Genomic DNA, 27,111 nt, shown 5'->3' on the forward strand with positions numbered 1-27,111 from the left:
TTGGGCATTCAGAGATAGTGAGCAAAACACCACCACCCTCTTAAGTCTTCTTCAGTCTAAACATTCCCAATTCCTTCAACCAATAGTCCTATGACAGACTTTCAAGTCCCCCTTCAATCCTGGTCTGTATGTGTGTGTTCAATCATTTCTCAGTGGTGTTTGACTCTGTGACCCCATTTGGGTTTTTCTTGGCAAAGATACTGGAGTGGTTTGCCATTCCTTCTTCAGCTCATTTTACATATGAGGAAACTGAGGCAAACAGGGTTAAGTGACTTGCCCAGGGTCACACAGCTAGTAAGTGTCTGCAGCCAGATTTGAACTCAGGAAGATGAGGCTTTCTGACTTCAGGCCTGGCACTCTAACCACTGTGCCACCTAGCTGCCCTGTTCATAGAGAGTTGGACCCATAGTGAACCTTCAGTGGATGCTTCTAACACAAGGCAGGAGGAATATGATAAAGAAGGGAAAGGTTCTGAAGCCAGGAGAGGGGCAACAGCTCCCCAGCACCCGTGATTCACCCCAGCAATGACATTCCTTAACCGAGGTCCTCCTGTCTCTGGACTTCCATGTCTTCCTCTGCATCATGAAAAGGTTACAGTAAACAGTCATTTTGTCCTGTCCTGCTAAAACATCCTATTGCATTATGATGGCAAATGTAATACCAGGAGAACTCCAGCTCTCCAACAGTTAGGGCCCTTATTCTCTGTGGGCATGCTATTCAGGCCACCCCAATAGCACTAGAGTTCCCCCTGGCCCTGATCCTCCTCCTACTGGGAACAGGGCAGAGTCCAAGCAGGCCCTGTGCCTTCCCAGCTCACCTGGATGTGCAGACGAGCCCGGCGCAGCAGGCTCAGGGTGGTGTATCGGGCACAGTCTGTGCCCAGGGGTATCTGTTGTTTCAGCTGCTCCAAACAGCGCCTCAGCTGGGCCCTCCTGCAAAGGGGAAGAAAGTGAGCAGGCCCTTCTGAGAGGGGATCCATGAGCTTGGGGGCTTCCCCTAAGATGGAAGGGTATGGGGAGCAGCAGCAAATTGCCAGGCTCCAGCTGAGTCCAGCCAAGATCACTTTCTATCCATCGGCCTCCCAGCCTGAGGACTTCCTCCTCTGGTTCAAGGTTTGCTCTAGCCTAGATGATGATGGTGGCGATGATATGTAGGACCAAGATTCCTCAACTAACTCCCTCTAGTGCTACAGCCCCAACCAGAGAGGAATCCTGGAGGTTAGCTAAGCCCAACCCCATCATTTTACAGGGAGTAACATCACTTCTGTGTAGCCTTTTCCAAAGCACTTTCTTCGAAACCACTTTGTGAATTAGGTGATTCAAGTAAACAGATGAAGAAACCAAGGTTCAGAGTCACTTGCCTAAGTTCACGAATGTAGATGTCAGAGCCTAGATTCCAATGGCGCTAAGTACAAGGCTTACTCTGTGATACCTTCCCTGCCTCTTAATTGTCCGGGAGGAAAACTCCAGTTTTCATCTGTAAAATGAAGAGACTGGACCAGATCCTCTCTCCAGGTCCTTCCAGCCCTAAATCTATGATCTTAGGATGTCCTCCTATCCCACAAGTGGTCTTCTCTACTCCCAGATCCCAACCCAAGTCTCCTGGCCTCCAAGCCCCTAGAGAAATTTTGGGAAAAGAAAAAAACACTTTTTGGGGAGCAAACGAGGCAAAACAAAGAGTCATGCCCTCCAGAATCACCTGTGTTTCTCCAGTTCGCTGTGCACGGATCTGAAAGGCAAGTGAAGGGGTGAAGGTGAGGCAGGTGAGCAGCTACTTAGGACCCTGTTTCCTCCCCCCAGCGAAAAAAGATTATCCAAGAGATAAAATAAAAAGGATAATCTTTAGATGTTATTCCAATCCTCATTTTACAAATGAGGAAACTGAGGCCCAAGGAAATGAAGTGACTTGCCCTCAGTTACATTCACCGAATTTTCTCTCTCCCCAGCCCCTGAAGACTCCAGCACCCCAGGCACAACCCACCCCCTATCAGAGACCGAGTCTGAAACTAGGTCACCTGTGGGCGCCCCCTAGAGTCAGAGCCGGACGCCCACTTCACAGCTGAGTAGACTGAGGCCGGGATGGGCCAATTCCACCTCCTGCCTCCCCTCCAAAACCCAACCTTCACCTTAAACTGTCCCTAGGGGCCTTGGGTCTCCTCCTTCCGCGGTTTACTGGGCCCAAGTTGTGAGTAGGGCACAAGGAAGCATAGCCGTGCTCTGCCTCTGTGGGAGAGATTGTGTTCAGAGACTGTTAGAGCTGGAGGACATCTCAAGATAATCTTACTTTACAAATGGAGAAACTGGGGCTAAAAGAGTCTAAATGATTTGCACCGAATCACAAGACATTATCAAATATTTCTATATTGCCCATGAGCCCCAGCCCCCTGAATGGGGGGCGCGCTGCAGACTATGGAGAAAAGGGGGGAAGGCTTTTGGCGCCAGGTTCTCTTTCCCTCCTTCCCAAGCTGAGCGGGGGGTCAAACTGCGATCGCGAGGGAAATGAAGCCCTGGCAGGGAGTCGGAGAAGAGGCTAGCGGAGCGTACTGTGATGGATTGAAAGGGGAACGGGCAAAAAGATGCTGTCCCCGCCCCAGTTCTGACCCTGCTGGACCCAGGCGGACTGGTCACTTGATGAAGCTAAACGATGAAAGCAAAGTAAGTTTAGCTTGCAAAGGAGACTCCTACTGGGGAGCTGCCTCTCACCCCTGGGTTCTGCAGTCTGCAGCCGCCTGGGTCTGATTCGAGGGGAGCAGGGTACATAGGGAGGCCCAGGGGTGGGGGCAACCGGGGACCAAGTTTCTTACCTCGTTCCCTCCGATCCAGGTACTCAGCTGCTTGCAGTAAAACCTGGATGCTACTGGCACCCTGCTCCATCGCGACCACAGCAGCGTGCAGGCGGGCGGGGAGCCGAACCTAGGGCCTGGGGTGCGGATCTGTGGCTGTAGTGGCGGCGGCACTTTTGTTACAATGTAACTGACACGGCGCAACAAACACAGACAGCCGGACTCCGCCCCCTTCGAACGTCCAGCGCTCCTCGCCCCGCCCCCTTTGGAACTCGCCCGGGAGCTGGGGCTTGCCCTTGCGCCACCTTCTCTTCCACCCGCTGTGGGAGACCCTCCGGCAAGGTCCATACTGACCCTAGTGAGTTGAGCTTCGGCCTAAGGTCCCATGATCCCGGCAGGTGAAGCGTCTAGTCACTCCCGCCTTGTTTGTAGGTTCCCACCTCTTGGCTGCTTCAAGAACTCGTAAGATTCAGAATTGGAAGAGGACCTTGGAGACAACCTACTCTCATTTGACAGATAAGACATGTGAAGCTGGGGGCCGGGAGTGGAGATGTGGGGTGAGGGTAGGAGGAATAGAGAAAGGGAGGGAAGGAGGAAAGGGAAGTGACTAGTCCAAGTTCCCTCAGGGAAAAGGGAGAGAACTGATAGTGACCAGACGAGAGGAAGGCAGAGTATGGAGTTAGGCTAATTAACCTCTCCCACCGGACTCGTACAAAGCCCCTCCAGCAGTGACCTCGGACATCCCTCTGTCATTACCGATCTCAGGAGCTCCTAAATTGGTGACGCAGATCTTCGATCAAAGGTAGAAGACTTCAAGAAGGAGAAAAAGAAGACCCAGACGAATTGTGTAGTGACGAGCTCTGAATTGTGGAGTCAGGAGACCTGGGTTCCAGTTACAGCCCCAACCCTGATGCGTTCTGCGACCTCTTTGGTTTCCTCAGTCTTTCAGATCCCTTCCAGTTCTGATTTTCTGATTTCCGGGAAGGGGTACGCTATGCTTTCTTCTCTCCGCTGTCTTCTTCAGACATATACCACACGCAGCCTCATAAAGCCATTGCAGATAGACGAGAGGTCATCTAGTCCCCCACCCTCCTCAATTTACAGTTAAGAAAACAGGCACGTGAAGGGAACCGATTGGCTCGGAGCCACACACACAGTTAGCGGACATTTCCCTAAGGCTGTCCTGTAGCACAGCCCCTAGGATCACAGTTTATCTTCATATCTTGGGCATTGCCCTTGCCATGGACTTCCCCATCCCATAGAAGCTGGAGAGCCCTCGGTGGGAACCTTTCAGAGAACACGTACCGTCTGAGAAACTCAGAGGCCATAGAAGAGGTCTGGGAATCCCCACTGGACTCTGCCCCTGGCAGCCCGGCCACTGACAGCCTCCTCCTCCAGCTGTCAGGGTACAGACAAGCAGGACGCTACACGTGGGCACTGCCAGAGCTTGGCCGGCACTTTTCAGCCCTCTCATAGGCACAGAGGGACTTACATCACACTACCATCACCCTATGGGCGGGACTCTCGGGCTGCCCTTCTCCCATTAGCTGACTCGGAGCTTCTCTGTCCCGCCTCCTTAGCAAACAAATTCGGGCGGGAAAGAGCAGGTTTCAAATTTGAAAAGGGGGCGGAGCCAGCAGCCTGCACGCTCCGCCCCGAGGTCTCACTGCGCAGGTGTCAGGTGCTCGCTCCCACCCTCAACCAGCGCTGTCCCAAGCTTGCGCCTGCCCTGGCAGGATCTACCGAGCGGAGCTGCCCGCCAGCCTTACCCTGGCGATGCCCAGAAGAACGTACCCACCCCAGGAAAGCCCCTGTCCACTGTCTGTAGGGAGGGCCAGAAACAAATCTAACCCTGGGCTCTTGCCACTGCCTGTGGTAGCGTAGTCTGCTCTTCACACAAAAATCCTGACGGAGGTGGGGGGTTGAGTTGCCAAAGATGGGGGCGTGGGAGAGGGGAATTTCAGCTCAACCATCAACACGCATTTATTAAGCACCCACTATATGCAGGGCACTGTACTAGGTGCTGAGGAAACGAGGACAAGCATCAAACAGTCCCTGAACTCTAGGAGTTTATATGCTACTGGGGAAAGACAGGGACACCATAAACAGAGATATAAAAGATATAATGGAAGGTAATTTGAGGGGAAGGGTCTAGCATCTAATGGGAGGGGAAGGATCAGGAAAGATCTCGTGAGGGAGGTCGTGTCTGAGCTTTGAAGGAAACAAGGGATTCTGAGAGTCAGAGGTAGAAGATGAAGTATCCTGTGCAGGCAACAGCCTGAAAATCAGTTCGGCTCCTTCCCAGAGCTAGCGAAGGCAAGTAATGTATTTTATTCCCAGAAAGGCAGGTTGCAGCCAGGTTGTGATGGGTTTTAAATCCTAAACAGAGGAGTGTATATTTGATCATGGAGGTTATAGGGGGCCAATGGAGTTTCTAGAATGGGGGAGTAACACGATCAGACTTATGTTTTAGGAATATCACAATTCTACAAATTGGATTGAAGAAAGGCTTGAGACAAGGAAACTGATTGGGAGTCCAGGGCAATAGTCCAGGAAAGAGGTAATAAGGACCTTGAACTGTGGGAGAGGAGGGAAAAGGGATTCAGAGATGCTGCGAAGGTAAAAAACATTAAGAATTGATCAGATGTGGGTGAGAGTGAGAAGTATGACACCAAAGTTGTGAACCTGTTTGATAGGAAGGAAGGGGATGATACTGCATGGACCTAGTCACTGTGTCATTCAGTTTACTCACCTGTTTTTCCTTGTTGTGAAGGAAGGCCTCCAGGGTGGAGGAATGATATATCTAGAAATGACTAATGCAAACAATAAAAGGTGAACTAAAACACTTTTAAAAAAGTCAAGGGTCAGAAAATGGGCGTCCACCCATCAGGGGAAGAGCTGAGCAAACTGTGGCACGTGAATGGGATGGAATGTTATTGCACCATCACAAATGGCAGATGTGACTAACCCGGAGAAACCTGGGGAAAATTTGCATGAACTGAAGCAGAGAGAAACAAGCAGAACCAGAAAAACAATACACACTGAGATTGTAATAAAAGAATCAAGCAGAGCCCAATGTTGTGTAATTATTAGGACTAATTTTGCCCCTGGAGAAGAGGTGAGGAAATGTTCCTCCTTCCTTTTATTGGAAAGGTGAGGAAGGTGGGGGTTGCTGGGTCTGTTGGTTTTAAGAATCTTTCTTAAACAAGGGAAGGCTCTAGTGTGGGAGGGGGCAGGGAACAGTATATTCTAGAAATAACTATGCTGTAAGAACACATGGCTTTTTTTTAAGGTCATGCTAGTCTAAAAGAAGAATCAAGGACCAAAGACTGAGAGCTGGAAGGTGATGTTGGAGGCTATCAGATCCAACGCTCTCATTTTACAGATAAAGAAACTGAGACCCAGAGCAGATAAGTGATTTGCCCAGGTTCACAGTTAATTAAGTGTCTGAGGCATGATTTGAACTTGTGTCTTTCCTGACTCCAAGCCCCAATTTCTATTCATTATACCACCTGGCTGCCTCCTACTCTAAAATGAGGCACCAGTGAAGGACATAGCATGGAAATCTCTCAGAAGAACATACGGGCCCCAGGAAATTCTGTCATCATTACTGGGTGGTGGTGGTGTTCAGTCGTTTTAGTCATGCCTGATTTTTTGTGACTCCATTTGAGACTTTCTTGGCAAAGATATTGGAATGATTTGCTATTTTGTTCTGTACCTGGTAATGAAGGTGAGCTAGATGGAGAAATGGATATTTTTTTTTTAGACAATTGGGGTTAAGTAACTTGCCCGGGGTCACACAGCTAATGCCTGAGGCTGGATTTGAACTCAGGTCCTCCTGATTCCAGGGCCAGGTCACCACCTAGTTGTCCCCCTTTTTTTCCTTGCTATATTGTGAGAAAATTTAATTGGATCAGTATGACAATAATAATGTTTAACTTCTATTGACATTTATACAAATAGTCGCAATAGAATGCTTTTGTAAACCATGGCAAACAGGGTTAAGTGACTTGCCCAGGGTTACACAGCTAGTAAGTGTCTGAGGCAAGATTTGGACTCAGGAAGGTAGCCTCTTCCTGACTCCAGGCACTCCATCCACTTCTCCACCTAGGTGCTGTCATTACCCGGTAGAGAACAAAAATCAGGGATTATTGTCTGCCTGGTTTTATCAGGCCCTCAGGTACCCCCCACACACACACACATACACAGACACACACAGACACACACACACACAGACACTCTCTCTCTCTCTCTCTCTCTCTCTCTCTCTCTCTCTCATCCCTGCTGCTGCTAATCTGCTATGGGCTACTGACTGTAGCTGCAAGTGTTAGAACTGGGAGGAGGAAAAGGCCCTGAGCAAACCCCATCTTCATTCCCTTTAATCTGTCTGTCCCCCACATTGCCTGTTTGGCCACAAGAGAGAGTCAAAGACCACTTCGAAGAATCTCTTGACTTTGATTAAACAAAAATACACCTGTGAACAATAGGAAACATAACTCTCTTGCCCCTTACCCCGCAAGGAAGGCAGGAACAGATGGGATAGATCTGTATTCACAAGTCCAGACTGGCCACAGTAAGAGGGCCCTCAGAAAGTAGGAAGAGGCTCCTAACTGCTCCCCTCCCCACCCCCACCACAAACACATATATAGAACCACCTATCCATACTCACCAGGGTCCCTCTCTGGCCAGGCCCAGACTACAGGCCTCTAAAAGGCAGTGAGAAAGATGAGAAGGGCTAATCTTTCCAAGAGGTCCCAAGAGAACCCAAGGGGAAGGAAGAAAAGGGGAGAGAACGGACACACCCCAGCCCCTGCCCTTTCCTGGTCACTCCTAGCACGCACACAAAGCTTGTGTGGGAGCAACGAGAGTGGCACCCCTGAGATTTTTGAGGTTGGAGAGGAAAGAGTGCCCCAGATCCACAGTCCAGGGACCCCAAAGCCACCCCTCACCCTAGGAGGAGGGCAGGGAAGTTCTACCCTGTAGGTTCAGGTTCGATCTCTCCTTGCTGGGGCAGATCCTGAACCCTGGATGACTGTCCCAGAGGCCTCTAGGCCTTCCTAGTCCCCAGCCCAGAGCCTGGACACAGGCAGAAGCAGTTCTGTCAGCTGGTCCCCAAGGCTAGTGAGTGGGGCAGAAGTGTCAGGAGCAGCCTGGAAGGACATGGGCAGCGTAGCAGTGGGCACACACTCGCACAGGCTTCATGTAGCCAAACCAAGGCAGAGGCACAGATTTGGAGGAACATCGTGAGCAGAAGATCTGGAGGGCATGGGAGGAAGAGCTCATTATCTCCTCAGCTCTGCCCTGAACCCGTGCCTCCAGAAAGGTCAGCATCGGGAGCCACAGGAGGGCCTGCACTCACCACCCCCAGTACTACCCAGGACCACCCTAGCGTCAAAGAATCATAGCTTTGTTCCCAGCTGCCTATGGTCCAGGGAGGGGTGCTGAGGTATAACTAACCCCTCTCTGGGCTTCCTGGGTAAAATGAAAGGCTTGGACCAGGAGAGCTTTAAGGCCCGCTCAAGTTCGTGAGTGTCCAAAGGCCTGAGAAGTGGGCCAGGAGTCATCTGTCCCTCTCCCTCCCCAGCATGCACTTTTCTGCATCCTTTCTCCTCTACCTGTCCCCACCCTCCACCATCCAAGCCATCTACCTTTCCACAGTTCCGGCAGTGATGCCTTCGGCGAGTAAGGCTAAAGGGAGCCTGGCAGGCAGTGCAATGAAAACAGGCATGATCTGGGACCCAGGCAGGGGGCTCTGTGAGGCAAACGAGGGGATGCATCTGTAAGCTGTGTCCCTTACGGGATGCCACAGCTCAGGGTGGGGTGGGGACAACAACGAGTGTAATACCTTTGACAGCTACACCTCCTCCAACGTGAGAGCAGTCAAAGCTAAAGGGGTGTGTGTGTGTGTGTGTAGATACACAAAGGAAACCCACTAAAATTCCCCAGGAACCACTGGGACTGAGCCAGTCTGCAGGGATCTACTTGGACCTAACTTACCTTCTCGGCCATATTCAACACACAGGGTGCAATCTGCCAGAGGGGCAGCCAACCTACAGCCTCCTTCCTCTGCTTCTTCCTCTGTGTTGGGGTCACAAGGAGAGAAGGGATGCAGAGATAAGTACAACATGGGGAGGATGGAGCCCAGATGCAGTTCTGACTGCAGACCAGACTCCCCAGCCCTCCAGGGGAACCCCCTCCGCATGGCCAGGCAGTACTACTCTGTGTGGCACGGACAATAGCAACAGGCTAGGGTCATAGATTGAGAGAAGCAAGGACCTCAGAGTCCATCCCTGGTGAGTAGTGGCAGCTTGGTATACTACATTGGGTAAAACCTTAGACTCACAACCAGGAAGACCTGAGCTCCAATCCCATCACTGATACTTGCTAGCTATGTGAACCTTGGCAAGTTGCTTAATACCTCAATGTCCTCATCTGGAAGAGGAGCCTCTGAGGTCCCTTCCTCCTCTAAAGTATGATCTTAAGATCCCTTATTTAACACATGTAGAAACTGAGACCCAGAAAAGTTAAGTTACTTTGCCTGAAGTCACACAGATGGTGACAAAACCAGGATTTGAATCTGGCTCTTCTGACTCCCAAAACCAGCACTTTCTCCTTGCCCCTTGTAATAGGAGCCAGCCCTTGGTGACCATAGGGACCCTCACCTGGCCCAGGCTTGGATACCACCACCAAGAACACCATATGAAGGATGGCTCGAAGTTCACTGGCAAAGTTGGTCTGCAACTGGTCAGCTACACCTAGTGGGAAGAGGGTGCAACAGTGGCTCCTCCCTCTCCCTGGCAGCGCCCCACCCTTACCTGAAAGGCTCTGTTAGAGACCTGTTCAGCCTTCCTCCAGGGCCTAGCCCAGGGCTGGGGAACCTGCGGCCTGGAGGCCATATGTGGTTTACAGAACAAACGGCCCTCTAAGTCCTCAAGTGAGGCCCTCTGACTGAATCCAAACTTCACAAAACAAACTTCTGTCAGAGGTCAGAAGGGCCTCACGTGAGAACCTCAAGGCCACAGCTTCCCAACCCTGGGCTGGCCCTTTCCCTCCCAGCCTTGGTCTGTTTCCCCATCAACTGTGTTGATGATGCAAAGAGCAAGGATAGCCTCGCCTCAACCTAGCCCACAGAACAGACGGGCCCAGACACCAAGGCACCCTAGCCCGTGTCCATGTTAAAGACCCCAGTCCCGAGCTTATCCTTCCCCTTTCCCCGATCCCAGACAGCAGAGACACCACCAACACGCCCTCACCTGAGATGCAGACAAAGAGCGAGTGGAGCATGTTTTGAGGGCTAGGGTAGCAGGCCCGAAGTGCTCTGCCCATCTCTGCCTGCAAAGACCTGTCCCAGGAAGAGACAGAGAGGCTCAGAAGGGTCAGCTGTTCCAAAGGCAGCAGGGAGGCTTCTGGGAGAAAAGGGCTCCCACAAGTCTTCCCCTGAACAAAATGGGAGTTTGGAATGGGTTGGGATGGCTTGGGACATGGCAAGAAAGCAAAGGATCAGCACATACACTCAGCAGAAGGACCCAGATTTCTGAGATTTTAAAACTAAAAAGAACCCTAAAAATCTAACTCCCTCACTTTTCAGACAAGCATACAGAGGTCTAGAGAGGAGAAAGGTCAGGACCCAAGTCTTCAGACTTCTAGTTCTAATAAGATTCCTAAGAAGACTGAAATAACCCTTTTGAGTCATGCATCAAGCCTGAACTGGGCTCTGCTTGGGTGGGACTGGCCTTGCTGGCTTCTGGGGAATCAAGATGCTGAGCTCTAGGGTAGGGCTGGGGAAAGGCTCTGTTCTCTGGTTTCTCTGGCTAGAATCCCACCTCCTAGCCGAAGGCTTACCTGGCGGCCACTGACTGGTCCTGCCCAACATGTTGGTGGGCTCCATATCTTCTGGGCTCTTGTCTCTTTGGCTCTCTTGAATGTGGGACAGTGCCAGGGGACCCACCCTCAGTGGGTACTGGCTGGTCCAACAGCCGGGGGCAGGTGGCATCTCCAGAGTCAGTCCATGGGAAGGAGGTACCTGGCTTAGTTCCCAGACTCTCACTTGATGCTCTTAAGCCCTGATCAGGACAACCATGGGTTTTGTCCTGCTGGAAGGGCAGATGTGGGACAGGTTGTGGGGTCCAGACCCTAGTCTGACAAGAAGTATTAGATATTGAGCTCTCTGTCCTGGGCTTGTCCATGGGCTCCCAGGGGGCATCTGCCATACACAGGCTCCGTTCAAGTATGAAGAGCTCGTCAGCTGATAGAACACCCAATAAGGCTCTGTAGGAGGAGAGGGGCCAAAATTTGTCCTAGAATCCACGCCTGTCCACCTGGGCTCTATCCCATCCACCACAAGAACTCAGGGCCTCCCCAAACCAGACCAATGGGAACCATCTCCTTCCCCTCTCTGCTTACTGGATCTTCTGCAAAAGGCTTCGAAAGGGACTGAAGACATAGGCTGTAGCACCAGGTGGGTCCAGGCTCAGGGGGCCCTCAGGGTGGATGAGAAGGCCACTGTAGAGCAAAGGATATGTGTTAGGGTCTTTCCCAGTCCCTGATATCAAAGTTCATCTCAAATCCAGGCCCTGAGGAACATTTAATATGGATAAAAATAAAATCCTAAACTAAGGTTAAAAGAAACTTTACTGTGCAAGGATGGGGAGGTAGGGAGGGGGAAAGGAATATTTGGCTAGAAAGGAGTTTATTTTGAAAAGACCTTAGTGGTCTTAGTGGACCATAAGCTCAGTGAGTCTGCAAAGTACATTCAATCTTGGGCTCAACTGATGATAAAATCAGACTGTCAGAGCTGGAAGGGACCTTAGAGATCACCTAATCTACACCCTCCTTTTTGTGGTGGGGGAAACTGAGGTCCATAGAAGGTAGGTATTACAGTAAGTGGCAAAGTTAAGACTTGCAACCAGGTCTCCCACTGCTATGTCTGATACTTTGTCCACTATGCAATACTGCCCATTCTGATGCTGTCATGTGGAAGAGGGGTCACTCTTGTTCTTCTTGGCCCCACTGAGCCTGACTGTATATATTCTTGTGGTTGGCAGAACCAGGAACTCAGGGTAGATGCTGTAGAGAGGCAGATTTCAGCCCAATAAAAGGAAAAGCCTCCAAGAATTATGGCTCTTCAGCAGAACCAGGAGAACATCATACATGATTACAGATACACAGTATCTGTAAGGGCTAACTTTCACAGCCTTGGCTCTTCTCAGCAATACAAGGTTCAAAGGAAGCCCCAAAAGACTCATGATAGAAAGAGATATCCACATCCAGAGAAAGAATTACGGAGTCTGAATGCAGACTGAGGCAGACGATTTGCTCTCTTTTTTTGTTTTGTTTTGTTTCTTCTTGGCTCATTCCATTGGTCATAATTCTTCTTTACAACTTGACTACTGTGTAAATAAGTTCAATGTGAAGGTATATGTAGAACCTATAGCAGATTACATGCTGTCTTCGGGGAGAGCAGGGAGGAGAGGAAGGGGGAGAAAATTTGGAATCCAAAAACTTGTGGAACTGAGTGCTGTGAGCTAAAAATAAAAAATAAATTTAAAAAAAAAAGAAAGAAGAAAGAAAGAAAGAAAGAAAGAGAGAGAGAGAGAGAGAAAGAAAGAAGGAAAGAGAGAAAGAAAGAAAAGAAAGAAAGAAAGAAGAAGGAAAGAAAGAAAGAAAGAAAGAAAGAAAGAAAGAAAGAAAGAAAGAAAGAAAGAAAGAAAGAAAGAAAGAAAGAAAGAAAGAAAGAAAGGAAGGAAGAAATATTGCTCTCCAGAGATAGAAAAGTTTGCCTCAGGAAGAGATGATTTCAGAGTCTTTAACACTAGAGGCCTCCCTGAGGCTGAAGGGGAGACCACTCCACAGCGAGGGGCCTTTAGCCCAAAGATCATTTGGTTCAAACCCCTCATTTTACAGATGAGGAAACTGAGGTCCAAAGGAAGAAAGCAACTTGTCCAAGATCACTGACAGGATTCCTACTTGCAGAAGGGACAGGATTGGTTGTTTTATAAGGTAGCTTTCAGCTTGAGATCCTATGAACATACATCTCCCTCTGCCATTTCCCCTACCCCAGAGATTAGCAATAGCCTTGCCCCTAGACCCCCACCCTTAAGATGAGGTCCCAGAAATCCCTGAGGCCTGATTTCCCTCACCTGATGATGGCCAGACGAGGTATGGTCAACATGAGACTAGGCTCATAGCTGTCAATCATCTCCTGGGTTAGATAGCCAAGTTCCAGGGCCCTGATCCAGAAATAAGGGAGGAGATGGGTTGAATCTTAGGCATAGTTTGGCCTGACCACCCCCTGCCCTGTGGGGGTCGACCGTCTGGTGATACTTCCATAGCCAGCTTTGTGGCCCCGCCATCTGGAGTCGTCCCCTAGGGCCCCTTCCACAAGGCTGTTTACCTGGCTACCGTCTCACAGAAAAGTACGGCCACCTCCTGCTGCTGCTCAAGCTCCTCTGGGGACTTTACAGGGGCTACCATTGCCACATAGCTGAGAGGGAAGAAGCAGTAATGGTCAAATCCATCCTCTCCTGGCTTTCCTAGGGCAGTGAGGGTGGCAGAGACCCACCCTGCTGCTGGCCCCATCTTCCCTGGTGTCCCTTCAGCTTCCCTCGTATCTCACAGACTCAGATCAAGGTGAAGGCAGAAGGCAGATTCTCAGAGCTCAGATAAGGAGCTGAGAGTGCAGGATACCCGAGTAGTCACTTTCTGTCCACATCTCCCAGCCCCAGATCTGTCCCATATCCTTAGCCTTACTTGAACTCAAAGTCAGCAAAGAGGTTGTCAAAACGAAGCAGGGCAGAACGCAGAGACTGAGAAAAGGGCCCAGGGCGGCCCAGACTCTGCTCTCGCAGGAGAGCCCGAGCCTGCTCCAGGCTCAGCAGCAGGTCCCGGGCTAGAGGCTGGAGAAGCTGCTGGGCAGTCTCATCCACTTCCACAAAGGAGCCAGCCACCAGGCACTGGAGGAACACAGGATGCTAGGCTGAAATGGGATGGATCAGAGGTCCCTGGGTAGGGGCTGGGGCAGTGTCAAAGAACAATGAGCTGGGGAGGGAAGGAGGAATAGCTAAGCCTGGAAGCTCTTCTCTTAGCCATTGAGAGTTACCAGGACTTGTAAGGATATTGGGCCACATTAAGACCAACCGGTGAGGAGCTCTGCTGGGCTTGAAAGAGAAGGGGCTGATTGGCAGTTTCTACACCTCCCCTCAACACTGAGGGAAGCAGAAACCCCAGCTCTGTACGTGGGGTAGCCATACTACCTCACTAACCTCAGCAGCAAAGAGCACATGGGATGCCAGGCTCACTCCCAGCAGCTCCTCTGGGAACTTGGCCACATAGTCCCGAGGCCTTCGGTCACCAGACAGGTTCTCCTCCATTATCTGCTCCATCACTGCCAATAGCTGCTCCTGGGGCACCAGGCAAAAGGGTGAAGCTCAACCATAGCCTCCTACTCCAACCCAGCCTTCCCACCTAGAGATCTCAGACTCTGGGATCCCCATTCCCAAGCCACACCTTCATCCCTTCTTCCCTCCCCTGGAGAATCACTCTTGTGCTCCCAACCCCTTAGTTCAGCCTAGGGGAGGGGAACCTGTGGCCTCAAGGCCACGTGGGGCCTTCTGGGTCCTCAAGTGTGGCCTTTTGACTGAGTCCAAGTTTTACAGAGCAAATCCTTTTATAAAGGGGATTTGTTCTGTGAAGTTTGGATTCAGTCATATAGCTGCACTTGAGGATCTAGAAGGCCACATGCAGCCTCAAGGCTGCAGGTTCCTCACCCCTGGTTCAACTTATCCCTACACCTCTTTCCTCAAGTACCTAGGCCAGCCCTTCAAAGCGAGACTTGGATGCGTATCACCAAAGGACCAAATAGATGCCTCATCAGCATCTAAACCTCTGGGTCAAAGACGGTTAAGTACGGTAGATAGATTCCTAGACTGGAAGACAGAAATCTTGGGTCTGAGCCCCAGCTCTGCCATTTACTATATTATATATGCTATTTTATTATATATTTTATTACATATATATATTTTACTATATATATACTATATTATACGTACTATTTTATATGACCTTGGGCAGTCACTTCCACTTCCTGGCCTCATCCATGAAATGGACTAAATGACCTTAAGTTCTTAAGTTCCTTTCCAGGGCTAACATTCTATGAACTGCTATCCACCCTACCTGCCCCTCCCATCGAGGTCCCCCGTTTCTGTCCATGGTGCTGCCATCCTCCCCGTCACTGTCATCTTTGACACTTTCCTTTACTTCAGCTCCTACATCCAGGTGCCAAGTCTTGTTTCATCAATTTAAAAATAAACCTATTGCCATCTTTTGCTTTTTTATCACCTTCATTTCTAAATATATTCCTTGCTCTCTTTCCCCATGCAACAAAGTAACAAAGAATAAAAAAGTTGCCTGTAGAAGTTCTGCACATTAGACAATACATCAGCTGAGCTTGATGATGTATGCAATGTTCTGTACCCAGTCCTCCACCTCTGCAAGTAAGGGAAGGATAGTACATTTCTTCCTTCGCCTCTTTTCTAGGGCCAAGCTTGGTTATCATAATTATACATCATTCAGTATCCTATTTTGGTCCTTTTAATTTACATAGTCATACTCATTGTGTCTGCTGTTTTCTTGGTTCTGCTTAGTTCATTCTACATCTATTCATGTAAGTCTTCTCATGCTTCTCTGAATTCCTTAAATCCATCCATTCTTCTGGCCTACTAATATTCCATTACATTTATGTATCAGTCTATTTAGCCAGACCCTAATCAATGGGTACCTATTTGATTATCTGTCCTTTGCTATCACAAAAAAAAAACCACTGCAAAGAATATTTTGGCATCTATGACACCTTTCTTTTTGTCTTTGTCCTCCTTAGGGTATATGCCTAGCAGTGGGATCTCTGTGCCACTTTCTTCTTCTTTTTCAAGCATGATTTCTAATTGCTTTCCAGATTGGCTGGACCAATTAGAAATTATGCTTTTTTAAAAGTGACTAAATGATCCATGCCCTTCAACCTCATCATCTCTTACCTGGATTGTTGATGTAGCTTCCTAACTGGTTTCCCTTCCTCTAGTCTCTCCCCTCCCCAATCCATTTGGCACACGCCCCTAAGGGGAAAGGTCTGCCTGAAGTGTCAGAGGGAATCACAGATGGTGTAGAAGGGGCCTACCTGATGTTGGGGGGTGAGAGACATACCTGGCTGGCATGGAGCTGACTCAGCAGCACCAGGTAGTGCTGAGGGTCTTCCTGTATATCGAGGCAGATGATTTCAGTCACCACTTGTGTCACTCGTTCATCAGCAAAGAAAAATTGAGCCAGGAGCCGAGGATCTGACCTCTGAGTAAGAAAGGTGAAAGGCAGGTCTGAGTCAGTGTCCTTCAGGGAACCCCACCCACACTCCAGGTTCCCAGGGACTGGATTTGCAGTCAGAAGATAAGGGTATAAAACCAGTTCTGTCACTTACTACCAGTGTAACTTTGGGCACATCACTTAACTTCTATGGGCCTCAGTTGCCTCATCTATAGAATGAAGACCCTGGACCAGATGATCACTAAGGGCCCTTACAGCTCTAAATATATGATTCTTTGTGCTACCAGCTGGGTAGGGTTTAGCACGGGCCCCCACCTGGATGTGGAAAGCACTGAATGCCATCACATATCTTAAAAGATAGGAAACACCTAGTTATAGACATAGGGAGTCATTTTAGAATCAGTTGTCTGTATAGTCAGGCCACGAAATACTTACAAGAGTCAATTCAAACATCTAAATGGAAAATGGATACAGCCAAGCAACCTGAACAGTTCACACACAATTGCTGTCTCCAAGGCACCAGAGTCCCAGGACTAGGAGGAACTATAGACTCAGCTCCTATGTCCATCACCTAGAGGCTCCTGACTGAATGCCACCTCTTTCAGTTTCTCAGCATAAGGGGAGTTTAGGGAAGGAATATGTATTTATATAGTGCTGAGTGCTTTACAAATATTACCTCATTTAATCCCATTATCATTTCCATTTTACATTAGAGGAAACTGAGGCAAACAGAGGTTAAGTGACTTGCCCAGGGTCACACAGCTAGTCTGACATTGGAATTAAACTCACGTCTTCCTGACTCCAGGCCCACTGCTCTGTGCTCTGTGCCACCTAGATGCCTCAGGTTAGGTTAGGACATAGATTAGGCTGAGAGGTGAGCTGTGTACCACCTATGAGAGGCAGCTTCATGGCCTGGCTACTTGGAGTCAGCCAAGAATTGGATGGGAATCCTGGCTCTCGCTTTATCTGTTGTGTGACCATAAGGGAGTCTCTCAGTCTCTCTGAGACTCTGGACCCTATGTAAAATGGGGATAACACCCCCTGCAGTGGCTTCCTCACTGTGAGAACAGAATGTGCTCAGGTACCACCTAAGGGCTGGTTATCATTCAGCCCACACTGACTGGAGACATCTCTCAAACTCAACACATCCCAAACCCAGCTCATTCTCTTTCCCCAACCTCTTCCTTCTAGTCTCAAGAGATGGGGTGGGAGGTGGGGTGGGAGTTAATCCACTCATCTTTAGAATTCTGACCAGGGATATAGCTGTCCTGATTGTTGAGGAAGTGCAAACTCATCTTCCATGAGATATCTAGCCAGCCTCAGACCATCTTTTGGGGACAGCTAAGTGGCTCAGTGGATAAAGTACCCCAGGCCTGAAGTCAGGAAGATTCATCTTCCTGAATTCAAATCCAGGCTCAGGCACTTACTAGCTGTGTGTCCCTGGGCAAGGCACTTAACGCTGTTTGCCTCAGTTTCCTCAATTGTAAAATGAGCTGGAGAAGAAAATGGCAAACAATTCCAGTATCTTTGTCAAGAAAACCCCAAATGGGGTCACAAAGAGTTAGACACAACTGAACAACAACAACAAAGACCATCTCTCACATTCCATCCACTATGGAAGTAAGCTTACCATTTTCCCTTCCACCCGTGACTCAATTCCCTTCTCTAGCTACAACTCTCCTTTGTATGTTGTCTTCCCCAATAGCCTGTAAGGTCCTTGAGGTTAGGGACCATTTCACTTTTGGATTCACATCCCCAGGCTTAGCGCAATAGTGGGTGCTTATTAAACACTTTTAATTAATTTATTTATTCAGTAGCACTACCAGTCTGTCTCCTATGTTGACCATTTTGACATTTGCACATTTCCTAGGTCATGCATGCTCACATTTTAAATTGAACATTCGGCTCTCTGGTTCAACCTGGCTCTGGCACACCCCTGCAAAGATTATTCTTACAGTGGTGTGAGGAATGGATTGAAGTGAGGACAAAAATGGAGCCAGGCACTTTTAGGAGACTGTTGTAATAGTCCAGGAAAGTAGTCGTGAGAGTGGTAGTAGCAGAAGTAGATAGAAGAGTCATCTCAGAGATATTGTAGTGGTTCACTGACAGCACTTGGTCATCAAACAAATATGAGAAGTGAGGCAGAACACAAGGGGTGAAGATAAACGTCAGTGTTAATTTGTTGATTGTCTAGTGATGGAGAAAATATTAATAATGCAGATTCAAATGTGTCAGGCACATATTTTTCAGAGAGCTGGTTGTTAGACATTTTTTTCACTTCAATTCAACATGCTTTTATTTGGCAATTACAACACGCACTATCTTGGGCATTGCTGTTACAAAGAAAAAAAATGAGGAGGTCTCTTTCATTAAAGAGCTTGTACTCTCCTGAAAGGTAATGGCTTCCTATCTTCTGAGGAAAGTTCCAACTCATTTGGCTTGGCATTCAGGGCCTCCCACAAACAGACACCCTTCCATCTGCCTAGCCTTATTTCTTAGTACTCACCTCCAAATCCACGATGGTCTTGCTAAATCGGACAATTCTCACCTAAAAATGGCATTTGCTTTCTTGGGTTTGTTCACTATGTGGCCTATGTTGCATTTGAATTTATTCAGGAAGCATTTATAAAGTCCTTCCTGTGTGCCTGGCACGGGGCTAGGGACTGGAAATATACAAAACACCATGGAATAGGCCCTCCCTGCAAAGCCTTTACATTCTACTCCAGAAAACAAAAGATACTCATTAAGCATGCAAAACACATTCAAAGCAAATTTAAAGATGTTTCAATAAAGGCAGAGAAAGTATAGGCAGGGAATCAGGAAGTACATCCCTTCCCCTCTCCACCTATTAAATTTCTACTTGTCCTTTAAGGTTCAACTCAAAGGCTACCTCCGTGAAATCTTGCTGTACAACCACTTTCCAACTTTTGACATAGTGTGGTACAGAGGACAGAACGCTGGACTGAGAGTCAGAGAGCTTGGTTTTGAATCCTGACTTTAGAATCTGACCCTAGATAATCACTACCTGTGTAATGACCATGGGCAAATCATCTTACCATTATAAGCCTCAGTTTACTGAGCTATAAAATGGAACGATAATACCTGTAATACTTATTTCACAGGACTTCAAAGGAACTAGTGTAGATAAGACTTTAAAACCCAGAATAAAGGTCAAATATTATTGTTCAGTTGATCGACATGCATTTATTAAGTGCCTGACATATTCCTAGCACTGTGCTAAGAATGGGGAATGCAAAGAAAAGCAAAAAACAGTCCCTGCTCTTAAAGAGCTCTAATGGGAGATACAACATGCAAACAGTTCAGTCATTCTACAAGTATTTTTTAAAATAAGTTTCTATTTCTATCTTCTGTTTGTTTCATCATCATAGTTATCCCAAGTATCCCTCCTTTTGCCCCTTCCAAAAAGACATTGTCTCCCTTGGAGGGAACAATTTTGGCAGAGAGGTGAAGACAGAAACCAGATTACAAGAGGCTGAGGAGAGTAAGGAAGGAGAAATTTAGGATGTAGATAGCTTTTTTTTTTTGAAGGGGGGAAGGCAGGGCAACTGGGGTTAAGCAACTTGTCCAAGGTCACACAGGCCAATAAGTGTGTCAAGTGTCTGAGGCCACATTTGAATTCAGGTCCTCCTAACTCCAGAACCGGTGCTCTACTCACTGCACCACCTAGCTGCCCCTGTAGAGAGCTTCTTCAATAAGTTTGTCTGGGAGGAGAGAGATGGGATAAGAGTGCAGAGATTGGATCTTGTTTGTATTATATGTGAAGGAGCCAGTGGGGAGGGAGAGACTGAAGATGAACAGGCTTAGTGCAATCACAGTCTGCCCTCTCAGTGACAAAGGGAGTCTCAGGCTTGTCCTTTCACATAACCTTTTTATTTCCACAAATTTCTACTGATATTTTCTTTGTTTTACATCGCCATAGGATCCCAAGCATCCATCTTCCTCCCCGTTCCTGAGAGCTATCCCATATAACAAATAGTATTTTTCAAAGAGGGTAAAATATCAGTACCACTGAGCAACACAATGAAAACGTCTGAGGATGTGTGCAATGTGCAATACATCTGTGGCTCTGCCGTCTCAGTGAAGGGGACAGCTTCTCATGTCTCTTCATTTGAGCTCCACTTAATCTTTCTTTCTGGGGGGGCCGGGGGAGAGTTGGCACTTGGAGTTAAGTGACTTGCCCAGGGTCATACAGCTAGTAAGTATCTGAGGCTGCATTTGAACCTGAGTCCTCCTGCTTCCAAGGCCAGTGCTCTATCCAGAGAGCCACCTAGCCACCCCTGAGTACCACTTGATCTTTATAATTTTGTTATATTTACTTTCGAGTTTTACATTGTTGTAGTTATTGTGTCTATTATTTTTTGGCTCTGCTTACTTTACTCGGTTTGTATAGCTCTTTCTGTGCTACTTTGTATTCATCACATTCATCGTTTCTTAGAGCACTCTAATATTCCATTACATTCAATACCACAATTTATGTAGCCATTCCCCAGTCGATGAGCATCTACTTTGTTTCCAATTCTTAGCAATCACAAAAAGTGCTGCTATAAATATTTTTAAATATGTGGGGACTTTTTTTTATTGATAGCTTCCTTGGGTATAAGTCCAATAATGGAGTCTCTGGTTCAAAGGGTATGGAAATTTTAGACCCTTTATTTGCATAATTCCAAATTGCTTTCCAAAACCTTTGTACCGTTTCACAGCTCCATCAAGAATTTATTAGTGCGCCTATCTTTCCACAACCCCTCCAACAATGACTGTTACTATTTTTTGTCATTTCTGACCATTTGCAGGGTGAGAAGTGAAATATCAGGGTTATTTGGATTTGCATTTCTCTTACTTTTGATGATTTGGGACATTTTCTCAAGTAGCCATGAACTCTTTGCAGCTCTTCTTTTGAGAACTAATTGTTCAGATCCCTTGACCATTTATCTATTGGGGAATGGCTTTTAGTCCTATATACATGTACTTATTAATTGTTTATATATCTTGGATACTAAATTCTTATCAGAGAAATTTGATGACCTGGCCCGCAGGTCACACAATCGTGGGTCAGCGAAGCTGGAGAGGGCCGGGGGAGCTAGGCTCGAGGAGGAGTCATTAAAAACAATAGAACTCAAAACTATTTAAAAATTAGAAGAGAAACAGATTGTGTACCTCTCACAGGTATGAGCAGGAGATATATTCTTAACCAAACAAGAGATAGAGGAAATTAAAAAAGATAAAACAGGTAACTTTGATTACTTGAAACTGAAAAGCTTTGGCACAGACAATGCATCTAGGATAAAAAGGGAAATGGTTGAATGGGGAAAAAATCTTTGAGTTCTATTGTTTTTAATCTCTTTTATCTACCATTTATCTATCTCTCTATTCTTTAACCAGTGACAGACGGTTTTGATGACTGCTGCTTTATAATATAGTTTAAGCTCTGAAAGCTCTATTTCCCTTTCATCCTTGCTTCTTTTTCAGGAGTGGGAAACCTGCAGCTTCAAGTGTGGCCCCATGACTGAATCCAAACTCTACAGAACAAATCCCCTTAATAAAAGGATTTGTTCTGTAAAACTTGGACTCAGTCAAAAGGCCATACTTGAGGACCTAGAAGGCCACATGTGGCCTCGAGGCTGCAGGTTCCCCACCTCTGGTCTAGCTCTTTTGTTTTTCTAAATGAATTTTGTTATGATCTTGTCAAATTCTATAAAGCATCATCTTGGTAATTTGGTTGGTATAGCATTAAAAGTGTAAGTTAATTTTGGCAGTATTGTAATTTTATTATATTAGCATGGCCTAGCCATGAGCACTGAATATTCCTCCAGCTGTTTAGGTTGCTTTTAATTTCTATAAGGAGCATTTTGTAATTGAATCTATACAAGTCTTTCATGTTTTGGGAGGTCAATCCCTAGATATTTTATGCATTTTTAAGTTATTTGGAATGAGAGTTCCCTTTCTATTATTGCTTCTTCTATTTTTTATTATTACATAGAAATGCTATTGATTTTGAGGATTTATTTTGTAGCCTGTAACTTTGCTAAAGCTATGAATTGTCTCAATTTGATGTCTCTGCTAATTCCCTTTGGCTTTCCAAGTAAACCATCATATCATCAGCAGACAGGGATAATTCTTTATCTTTTTTACCTAGTTCTATTCCTTTAATTCCTTTTTCTTTTCTAATTGCTATTGCTAGGATTTCCAGGACTAGATCAAATAATAGTGAGGAGAATGGGTATTCTTTCTTCATTCTCATATTACTGGAAAAGATTCAACTATATTTCCATGGCATGTGATGCTTGTTCTTGGTTTTAGGTAGATTTTTTTTATGATACTAAAAAAGGTCCCTCTGTGCTTATATTTTGTAGGGTTTTTAAGCATAAAATTATTGTACTTTGTCAAAGGCTTTTTTTGCATTACTGACATGATCGTGGTTTTTAAATGTTTTGACTTTTGATATTAGCTGATTGTTTTTCTAATATTTTCTAATATTTCTAAAACTGAATTGTACTTCTAATATTGAATCATCTTTGCATCCCTAGTATACATCCCACTTGATCATCATAAATGTGTGATCCTGGGCAAATCACTTTACCTCATTTACCTCAGTTTCCTCACCTGTAAAATGAGGATAATAATAGCACCTACCTCCCAGGGTTGTGCGGATCAAATGAGACACATGGCAAATGTTAGATAGATGTTAGCTATTAGTATTAGTCTTCACAATCGGTCCCCATTCTACTTTTCCAGTCTTGTCACACCTTTCTTATGTCCAGTCAAACTGGCCTCTGTGTTGTTCCTCACAGCTGAAATTCCATGTCTGGTCTTCATGCCATAGCAGTGGCTGTTCCCAGTGCCTGGAATGCCTTACTTCACCACCACCACCCCTTCCGGGATTCCTTGTTTTCCTTCAACACTTGGAGGGAGTGTCACCATATGTATGAGGCCCTTGCTCGTCCCCTGAGCTACCAGTGTCCCCCAACCCTAAAGACTATTTTTTTTGTATATATTTTGATATATATGAACATTTTGTCTCCCCCATTAGAATGTAAGCTTTTTAGCACAAGGCCAGTTTCACTTTTGTCTTCCTCCTAGAGGCACTAAACAAATGCTTGTTGATCGATCGATATTATGGGTCCAACTTTTAAGTCCCAAGTTATTTACATATTTAAATAAATACAAAATAAACACAAAGGGGGGGGGGAGAGGAGAGGGAAGGGAAGGTTACCAGTCTAATTTCAAGGGAAGTATGTTAACAGTAGAACAGATGGCACGATGGGATACAAAGGAAAAAAAATTAAAACCAGCCCTTGAACTTAGGGAGCTAACATTGTCCTAGGGGAATGAAACAACAGAGTACAGAGAGAAGTAAATACGAAGTAAATAAAAAGTAATTTAGGAAGTTGTTCAGTCATTTCAGTCATGTCCTACTCTCTATGACCCCATTTGGGGTTTTCTTGGCAGAGACACTGGAGTGGTTTGCCATTTCCTTCTCCAGCTTATTTTACAGATGAGGAAATGAGGCCGCCCTTAATTTGAAAAATAGAGAACTGGAGGCCTGGAGATCTCCAAGGCTTCTGTAGGGGTTGGCACTCAAGGTGTGCCTCCAAGAGAGCCAAGGAATCTAAGAAGTGAAGGGAGAGCATTCTCTGAATAGGAAACAGTGTAGTCAAAGGCACTGAGGCAGGAATGGAATGGTGTGAAAAGGGAAACTTTGAGTAGGCCAGTTTAGGGGGAATGAAGATCAGGTTGGAGCTGGACAGTGAAGTTAGGCAGCTGGGTGGTGCCTTTGTGCACAGAATACTGGGCCCAGTCAGGAAGACCTGAGTTCAAATCCAGCCTCACACACTTACTAGCTATGTGTCCCTGGGCAAGTCACTTAATCCTATTTGCCTCAGTTTTCTCATCTGTAAAATGAGTTGGAGAAGGAAATGGCAAACCGCTCCAGTATTTTTGCCAAGAAAACCCCAAATGGAGTCACAAAGAGTTAGACATGACTGAACGACAACAAAGGAAAGTGAAGGGTTTACAAATGCCAGAGCAGTTTGTTATTTTATCTTATAGGCAATAATACGGATCCACAGAAGCTTCTTGGGCAAGGGAGGCTTGTATTTTAAGAGAAATCAGGCTGGAGGCTAATGGATGACAGAATGGAGAAGGTAAAGAGATCAGGGGCAGGGAGACCAATTAGGAGACTATTTCAGTAGCCCAGGAAAGAAGTGATAAGAATCTGAACTAGGGAAACTGAGGCTCAGATAAGTTAAGTAATTTGGTCATAGTCACATAGCTAGTAATTTCAGAGCTTAGGATTTGAACCTATGATCTGGGAGACCATTATCAAAACATTTTTTTTAAGTGGCACCTGCACCAGCCAGGTTCCAAGTCCAAGCAAGGAGTTGAAGCTTGGAGCCAAAGAGGAAGAAGTGGATAAATTTCATGGGTGTGAGAGTTTTCCTGACTCTGGTGCTCTAGTCTATATTATGCCGTATTATAAATGAATGAATGAATGAGGGAGGATAGGGAAGGGTAAATTTCCTGTATTGACCAGTTGCAAGGCTAGTCCCTAAAGCCTGAGAGGCTTCTTCAAGCCCTGGGGGGCACAAGCGCTGACTCACCCCCCCAAACACCTCCTTCCCTCCACTTACTCCACCTCCTCCCCTCCACTTACTCCACCTCCTCATACCCCTTGGAAAAACTGCTGAGAAGGAACAGGATTGACTGGAAGAGGCCTAAATTGGGAGAGGAAGCAAAGGACTAGCCCAGAATCTTTGCTTCTGGGTAGGGTGAACCAGTCAGGTGTCCTCCAACCACCCTCCAGCTTCCTACTCAGCAAAGGGACTGGTTGCCCCCTCCAAGGAGGGGCCGTTCTCACTCAAACCCTTCTTTTCCCCGTTTACTTTAACTCTTTACCACTTGCCTGACCTAGGATACCTTCTGGACTGTTGGCATAAAGTCAGACGGGCCTGTGGGGGCCCCTTGGGAAAGGCTCCAGACGCACCCCCCACCTTCCCTCATAGCTCCAGGATACGAAACTCACACCCCAGAACCACCAAGATTGGCCCGGTCCAGCTCACTCTGCCTACCCCGTTCCTCACGCCCACCGATAGCCCCTATGGGGAGGGCAGCCTCCTCCTCAGGCGTCGGCTGGGCGGGAGGTGGGGAGGGCTGGCTGTAGCAGTGGAAGTTTGTTCCCTTTTTAGAAAGTGTCTACAAAGTCAGAGTAGGAGAGAGGGTCTGAAGAAGGGAAAAACAAGGAGGGACCTATTTGTTTGCTGGCGGGGATCCGAGCGTCTCCCATTGGGAAGGGCAGGGGAGGGGAAGCGGCAGCTGGGGTCTAGGGGAACCTGGGGCGCTCGGCTGGACGAGGAAGAGGAGAAGGATTGGGGGGATTTACCTTGGGCCGATTCAACCACTTTCTCACGGCGGCCGGCAGCATGACAGGACCAGGGAAAGGGGTAGCTGCCCAGTCTCACCTAGGCCGCCTCACCTTGGCAGAGCAGAACCCGGTCTTGCCCCACCCCCGCCGCGCCGCGCACCCGCCCCGCCTGGCCCGGGGTGGGCTGGCCCTGAAAATATAGGAGGAGGAGGAGTAAGAGGAGGGATCGACCCCAGCCCGGCACTCGATCCAGTTGCATCTCGCTAGGGGCTAGTGCTTTGGGTTCCAGAATCCTAGAAAGTTAGAGCAGGACTAAGCGCAGAGATGACCTAGTCTATCCATCTCGTACCTACAGGGAAACTGAGAGGAGGAAGGACTTGCCCAGGTAAGTGGCAAAGACAGAATTAGAACGCCAGACTCACGTCTCCGGCTCAGCTTCGCCTACCCACGTCCCCTGGGGCTTAGTGAACTCATCTCTGAAATGGATATAACAACGCTGCTCAAGTAAAGAAAACACCTTGTAAAATTTCTGAGCATTAAAGAAAGAGCAGTTGCTGTTAGGGCGGCTAGGTGGCGCCATAGTGCACAGAACGTTGGGCCCGGAGTAGGAAGACTCCCCTTCCTGAGTTCAAATTTGTCCTCAGACACTAACTGTGTGATCCTGGGCAAGTCACTGAACCCTGTTTGCCTCAGTTTTCTCATCTGTAAAATGAGCTGGAGAAGAAAATGGCAAACCACTCCAGTATCTTTGCCAAGAAAACCCTAAATGGGGTGACAGAGAGTCGGACACGACTGAATAACACGCAGTCCAGAATTTATATTCTGGATTATTCTCAATCAAGCAGCTAGTTTTTTAAAGGGCACACTATATGTCAGTCTCTGTGTTAAGCTCTGGGACTATAAATAAATTCTAAAAACAGCCCCTGCCTTCAAGTAGCTCACAGTCTTATGGGGGCGACAACATACAATTTTGTACAAACAAGATAGATAGAATAAATTGAGGGCTTCTAGGTGGCCCAGTGGATAGATTCCAGGACTTGAAGTCAGGAAGATCTAAGTTCAAATTCAACCTTAGATATTCTCTAGCTGTGTGATCCTGGGCAAATGTCTTAACTTCTCAATACCTCAGTTTCTTCACCTGTAAAATGAGAAATAATATTAGCCCCTACTGCTTAGTGTCATTATAAGTATCATAAACCTTAAAGTGCTAAATAAATGCTAGCTATATTATTAAATTGAGAGTAATCCAGAAGGCACTAAGATCAAGGAGGCCTGGGACAGATAGGTCTTTTGGTCTCCTGGAGAAGTTGACTTTTGGAGGGGAGGTGGAGGGGGGCCACTTCATTCAAGGCCCCACCTTACCTTTCCAGACTTAGCTCCTCCCACATGGATCTTTGGTTCTCTAAGGAAATGCATCCTGATCTTTCCAGATGGTCTCTGCACCTGAAATCTGGCTCTATGCTTCAAGGCTCAGCTCATAAGCCACTTTTTCCTTCTCTGACTCCTCAATAGGTGAGTTATCTCTTCTCACCATGACAGTGTCTGTCCTTGGCACGCAGACCTAATCACCTCCTGCCCTGTAATGTAGTTGGGTCCATATCTTATCTTCTTGGAAGAGTATGGAATCCTAGAATGAGCACTG

General features: G+C 47.1%; 2 protein-coding genes across 4 annotated transcripts in view; both read right to left on the bottom strand.

Moving 5' to 3' along the window:
- MXD3 (MAX dimerization protein 3) overlaps positions 1-4,116 on the bottom strand; it is a 15,359-nt gene extending 11,243 nt beyond the window's left edge. For 2 of the 3 annotated variants that reach the window (XM_036748453.1, XM_036748451.1), the window contains exons 1-5: positions 3,137-4,116; positions 2,804-2,938; positions 2,126-2,222; positions 1,699-1,728; positions 818-932 (exon numbers count right to left, since the gene is read on the bottom strand). In XM_036748453.1, the coding sequence (XP_036604348.1) occupies positions 818-932; positions 1,699-1,728; positions 2,126-2,222; positions 2,804-2,873 (312 nt within the window). In that variant the 5' untranslated portion in view covers positions 2,874-2,938; positions 3,137-4,116. Of the gene's footprint in view, positions 1-817; positions 933-1,698; positions 1,729-2,125; positions 2,223-2,803 lie in introns of all 3 variants that reach the window. The other variant, XM_036748452.1, reaches the window with a different exon arrangement.
- Positions 4,117-7,485: 3,369 nt separating this feature from the next.
- On the bottom strand, positions 7,486-25,529 carry LOC118842142 (lateral signaling target protein 2 homolog). The gene is made up of 15 exons (XM_036749766.1): positions 25,488-25,529; positions 25,133-25,300; positions 15,977-16,117; positions 14,954-15,064; positions 14,044-14,181; positions 13,532-13,734; positions 13,176-13,265; positions 12,922-13,011; positions 11,186-11,284; positions 10,625-11,050; positions 10,036-10,124; positions 9,445-9,537; positions 8,780-8,860; positions 8,431-8,534; positions 7,486-8,038 (listed from the first exon to the last, which is right to left on the bottom strand). Exons 1-15 carry the CDS (start codon positions 25,527-25,529, stop codon positions 7,922-7,924), a joined length of 1,992 nt encoding a protein of 663 aa, XP_036605661.1. The 3' UTR covers positions 7,486-7,921.
- Positions 25,530-27,111: the final 1,582 nt, after the last annotated feature.

This window comes from Trichosurus vulpecula, chromosome 3, assembly GCF_011100635.1.
Source record: "Trichosurus vulpecula isolate mTriVul1 chromosome 3, mTriVul1.pri, whole genome shotgun sequence".
Lineage (NCBI taxonomy): Eukaryota > Metazoa > Chordata > Mammalia > Diprotodontia > Phalangeridae > Trichosurus > Trichosurus vulpecula.